Here is a 6,000-nt window from a genome sequence, read left to right as displayed (position 1 = left end):
ATTTGTCTAATTGTCATGTGCAAAAAACGTACCCCCCCCCCCCCCACATCAATTTCACCTTATTTGCACTCTTCAATTAAGATTATTAAAAGAGAGAACATTTGCCAGAAAGGTGGAGGCAGCTTGGTTGACAACAAATTTTTTTTCACCATGTTGGAAGTTGATTGTGACCTAAATTTCACAAGAAGTAGACCAAAAGTGTGGTTGAAAATAAGTATGGGTAATAATCATACAAATTATAAAAGCTTTTTTGGGCTGACCAGTCGACCAATAATCATACACATTAGCCAGAAAGGTGGGGACCATGATGGTATCCCCACACAATCAAAGCTTTTTTGGGCTGGCCAGTCGAACCAATAGATGCCCTTTCTGTTTGGTTGCTCAGGAATCAACTTGGCATCTCTTCTCTTTGTGTGATATTATTAAAAGGATTTGGGCTGCGGGGTCACTGGGGCAACGCACGGAAAGACTTACTAGCACCACCTCCCTAGCTGCCCTTCATAATTTGTTCCACAGTTGCATAACAATGACCACTGACCATTCCTCAACTTTAAGCATTATCTGCATCACATTATACTTTATTTGGATCCATAAGAATCAAATTCTCTTTGGCCCTAAAACTCTTAACCCACACCACATCATGAATAATATTATGCGATGGGTTAATGACTTGTATCTCTATCCCTCTGACATTTAGGACCTTGCTCACACTCAAACCATACCACATCCTTCCACCCCGCAACACATCTCCAAATCTGATTTTTTATAGCTGGGATCACAGAGTGCTTCTATTATTGTTTCAGATGGTAGCTTCTGTCACACGACCAAAATTGGGGGGTGGGGGGATTTTGGTTATTCATAACAACAACTTTTGTGCTTCTTCTATGCATCATGGTCCTGTAGAGTCAGCCCAAGAGGCCGAGCTGCAAGGACTCAAAGCAGGGCTCCAAAGGACACTTCCCTTGGACTGCAAAGAAGTAATTGAGTACCCGGCGGAGCACCCCTGGCCGTATCATATTTACACTTGGTTATTTGATATCTCCCACCTTATTTCATCCCTAAGGTCTGTAAAAATTATAAAACAACCTAGATCTTACATTACTCCGGTAGACAGACTATCCAAGTATGCTAGACTTAATAAATTCTCTTCTGAGGACCTTACTGGTTAATGTAGGTATTATGTTTAATGAATGAATTGTCGTTTTCTTCACCCCAAAAAAAAAATAAAAAAATCATACAAATTAAGAATGGATTCATGCGCATTCCTTTGACAAAAATTGAGGGTCTCACACATGTTTTTTTAATTTTATTTTATGGGAGAAAGAATGCCACCCGATCGCACATCGCAAGTCATCCCTGTGCTCAAACACAAGGACACACGAAATGACCGCCGTAACACGCTCTTTTCCTTATTTTATATATTTTGAAAAGATGGGGTCTACATACATGATATTTTTTTTCAGAGCATTAATTGATGTGACGTGTAGTGTGGGAAACCCTCTCACATAAATAAATAAGGTAGTCAATAGTCATCTATGTAAAAGCGAAAATCCCAGGATAAATCTAAGTTATCTATTTTGTACCTTTTCTTTTTCCTTTAAAATCTAAACCTTAGAGTTGGGTGAGTGCAAAAATAATGTCTAGAGCATGGAAGAAAAACTCGATTGAAACCTGTCGAAAGTCGAAACCACCAAGTTAACTTGGTTTCATAGATTTTCGAGACGAGTTGAAGGGGGATTTTATAAAATTCTTGGATTTGACTGGGTTTCGATGGTTTCGATCGTATTTTGGTGGTTTCGACAGATAGACTCATTGAAACTAAGGGAAACTTGGCTCAAAACTAAGACAAACAGGTATTTATGCTAGTAACTGCCAGAAACCAAGACGCACACTTAGTTATGTTTAGTATCATTCAAGTAAATGAAATTCATTTACTTAAGATATTATTTATAAATAAACAAATACCTCCTATTTGAATCCAATAAAAATAATTAAAAAATCGAATTTCAAAAAGAAAAAAAGTCAATCCCCAGTTCTAGAACAAAAACTGGGTTTTCGATTGTAGGTGCAATATTCAACTTTCTAATGCTAGGATTTTTCTCAAATCTAAGAATTCTATAAATCTTAATATGGTAAAACATTCCTAAAAATCAAAAGTGCAGTAAAATATTCATTTGTTTTGATGTCCAAAAAAATATTTGTATTCAGAGCGATTTTAACAACATTTGCGCACACCAAATTAAGTTTGACCGGTACATAATTCCTTCAATATAAATCAGATTTAAGCAATCTTGGACTTATTGGAAAGGTATCAAAACAAAACTTTCTAACAAATCCAAGATTGCTTAAATCTCATTTATATTGAAGGAGTTATATTTCGGTCAAACCTTATTCGATATCATGTCTAAGAACAATATACAGTATTAAACTTGGATCAAAACCACAAGTAATATTTTTAATGTTCTCTATGTGTAACTAATGCATGGATTGGGTTTAAAATGTAAAAAATAGACAGCATAACAAGAATCAGGACAAAAATACAACTTCTGTGCCTCGAAATCAAGGTTCGAGTTAGCGTGGAAAAGTCCTAAGTTTCAACCGGGATTTAGTTGAAATCGAGACGAACTCGATTTCTGACTGGTTAAAACCTAATCGAAACCCAAGTTTTAGAACCTTGGTCTAAAGTATTGGTATACATCCATGGATGTGTCATGTGTGACAATGCAAAATGAGATATTTGGTTGACTTAAACTTTGAAATTTGAAAAGGCTAATCTAGAGATCTCGACCATATTGTCTCTATCCCTATATAAATGGATATCATCATCTGTATACGTGGTAGAATAAATATCTTGTACCTTTTGAGAAAAAAAAAAAAAGGATTAATGTGACAATAATAATTCTTTTATAAAAAAAAAGTAAATTTATATTACAATGTTTGGCTTTTAATAATTAATTTAGGATTTAAAACTGGTAACTCGAAGGGCCATCCCCGTCTAGTTCAGCTCCTCTACTTGTATGTACAAGTGTACACTTACATATGAGAGACAACCACCTGTCTTATTTTTGCTTTTTACACGAGAAGAACGGGTATATATAGAAACAAAATAAACATGTGTTTAGCTCCGATATGTATGTTCATCTGCACGTGCGTGCAGATAATCCATTCTCATCTCCGTCAGTTTCTATCGTGAATGTACGGCTTCCAGTGGCCACAGCCTTTTGAATGTCACGCATCATGATTCTGGAACACGTGAACACGAATCTCTGCATCCGGTTCCGATAATTCAACATTGGATTCACAACGCATCCCCATTCGTGGATTCCCTCCTTCTTCTTCAATTCGCATTCGCAGAAGAATATCTGTTCCGGATTCCGAGGATCGTAGATGTAAATGGAACCACCTTCCATCGACGCATGCATGGTCGAGAGCGGCGAGTTCGCCTTCCTCAGCTTCTCCACCATCTCCGGCGGCATCTCTCCGATCGGCCTACACTCGTAGGTGTGTTGGTCCACTTCCCAGAGCCCCAGGCCTTGCAAGTCCTCGGGATCCCCCATCAACCCTACCACGATTAGCCGGTCGTCGACGAAGCCGATGGTGGACTGAAACACAGGCACAGGTGGATTAATGTGTGTGGGGTTGGAGATCAGATTGAGATTAAAGGTGTCTCCCCATGTCTTGGTCTCCGCATCGAAGGAGCAGATGAGAAGGGAGCGCTTCTCCAGTAGGTAGAGTTTGCTGTCGGTGGCGGCAGTGGAGATCCAAGTGCTGGTGGCGGAGTCCTTGAGCAAGAACGGCATGGACTGACACGTCTCCCATCTCCCGGACCCGATGTTGTACATTTCGACGGCGAGTGGGTCGTCGATTAAGTCGTAGGTGCCACCGGCGACAAAGATGCGGGAGCCGAGGTGTGCGACGATGGGGTTTTCGCGCCACACAAGTGGCGCTTCCACATGGTGCCAAGTCAGGTGGAAGGGGTCGAAGGAGAAGGAGAATCCAGTGGTGGAGAGTGAGTAGAGTAGGTATTGGGAGTCGGAGGATCGGATTGCGCCGCTGGTTGTGGTGGTGAAGTGGGTGTTTTGGATGCGAAGCCAAACGCGAGAGGAAGGATCAAAGGCGAAGGCGGAGGTGAGGGAATGATTGCGGTGGTGAAAGGCGTAGACTATGAACCAGGGCTTGAGACGAGGAGAGATGTGGAGGGAAGTGGAGACGGAGCCTCGCCACGCCTTGGAGACTCGAGACGCTGCCACCAGGTCCAGCAACGTCAGGCGGGTGAGGATCATCGTCTCCAACACATCTCCATGGATTGGAGCTTCTTCTGCTTCTTCTACTTCTACTTGTAATTCATGTTTTGGAAGGATTATTATCTTAATTGAGTTAGCCATAATTTCCAAACCTCTTTTATGTGAAAACAAACAAAAAGAAAGAAAGAAAGAAAGTCAGATATGATTCTGGATATCAATCAATGAATGGGGATGAGAAGGAAAGGGAGGAGAGAGAGAGAGAGAGAGAGAGAGAGGTGTATTTATAGATAGATAGTCCACATAATGATAAAGGTGGCATCAATACTCCATGTGGACAACAAGAGAAGGAGAATGGGAGGAATTCAACTTTTCAACCTCAATTTCTTGCCATGGTGGTTTCCCCGTGGGATAAAAAGGTCGTATATTCTCTAATAATATAATACTCTCCCTTCAAAGTCACATCTAACAAGTTTCCTCTCCATACAGATAATATTCAACCTTCAACACCCCCCCCCACTCCATCGCAACAAAAAATAAATAAATAAATAATAATAATCAACATAATGGAATATTATTATCAAGGGAATTGAAATGTATGGTTTGCGTGATTATCCAAAAATAACAAAAAAAAAATTTGTGCTGGTTGCGTGTGGTTTGTGTTATGTATATCCGTCAATCTATGCTATGATAAGTTGGTTTTTTTTTTTTTTACCAAAAACAAAAATCTTTTGGGTTTGGCGTGTGGTTTGTGTGATTACCGAATTAAAAAATGTAAATGCATCTATTTGTTGAATCATGGGCTAGCTATATGACTACATAACATCAACTTTCTTTTCCCGCTTCTTATTAATCATGGTTTGATGAATCGCCATTCTGGTCTAATTGAATTGGAATTGACCAACTCTGATTCTTGCTGTTTTATATTGGGTTTCTAAGGTTAAGGCTGATTCCTGATTGATTCTAATTAAATTGGAATACATGAATGCCAATTCCGTTATGTGAACAATGTTACCCACAAACTGAAGCGCACTTTGATTGGTACACTTCCATGTTAGCACAAAGACTCTTGAGTTCAGATCAGATTCTCATACGCTGCAAGGCGCACAGATGGTATCCAATTTCTCATACGAGAACCTGATCCCCTCTCTAGACTCTCAAGCAATTGGGGGAGGGGGAGGGGGAGGGGTTTGGTGTCCAGGTTGTTGGACACTATAGGTGTCAGGGTTGATTGGGAGTCTTCCTTGTTGATCCCAGGATTCACATCTTCAAATTAATACTTCGTGGTTGAAGAGGTGGATGTGGGGTCAGGGAAGGCGGTAGTTGCAAGGGATGGGAGGGGAGGAGAGAGAGGATTGGTGCACCAGTAGTGGTAGACGATTGACACAATGACAGCGAGAGTAAATGGGTCAGATGCCTTACGAATCATTTGATATCAATAAAATGCTAGCATGTAAGGTTCTATATCAATTTCCTATTCCCTCCTTACATTATAGAGAGTATTTGAGTAACACCTTTAAAGGTGTAATTAATTGAATCTTGTTTTATTTCTAAAAGTTCTTTTAAGATAAAGATATAAAAGTGTATTCAAAAAAATATTTTGAAAGTGATATATTATTTTATTTTACATAATAAAATGACACTATTATTCTTGTTGAAAAAAATGTATCATAAAAAAATAAAATCAAAATTTATATAACACTTTGATGGATGCCAATACGAAAATCGATCCCTAAATTAAAACTTGAACCATCTCTTA

At 39.4% G+C, this 6,000-nt stretch overlaps 1 protein-coding gene across 1 annotated transcript in view; it reads right to left on the bottom strand.

The window, feature by feature from the left end:
• Positions 1 to 3,137: 3,137 nt before the first annotated feature.
• Positions 3,138 to 6,000, bottom strand: part of LOC122672033 (F-box/kelch-repeat protein At1g23390-like) — a 64,428-nt gene continuing 61,565 nt past the window's right edge. The window contains exon 3 of the mRNA XM_043869542.1: positions 3,138 to 4,339. Within this exon, the coding sequence (XP_043725477.1) occupies positions 3,138 to 4,339 (1,202 nt within the window). The remainder of the gene's footprint in view (positions 4,340 to 6,000) is intronic.

This window comes from Telopea speciosissima, chromosome 8 (genome assembly GCF_018873765.1).
Source record: "Telopea speciosissima isolate NSW1024214 ecotype Mountain lineage chromosome 8, Tspe_v1, whole genome shotgun sequence".
NCBI classification, from domain to species: domain Eukaryota; kingdom Viridiplantae; phylum Streptophyta; class Magnoliopsida; order Proteales; family Proteaceae; genus Telopea; species Telopea speciosissima.
Note: the sequence above shows the minus strand (reverse complement) of the source record. Positions and strands in the feature narration are given on the sequence as shown.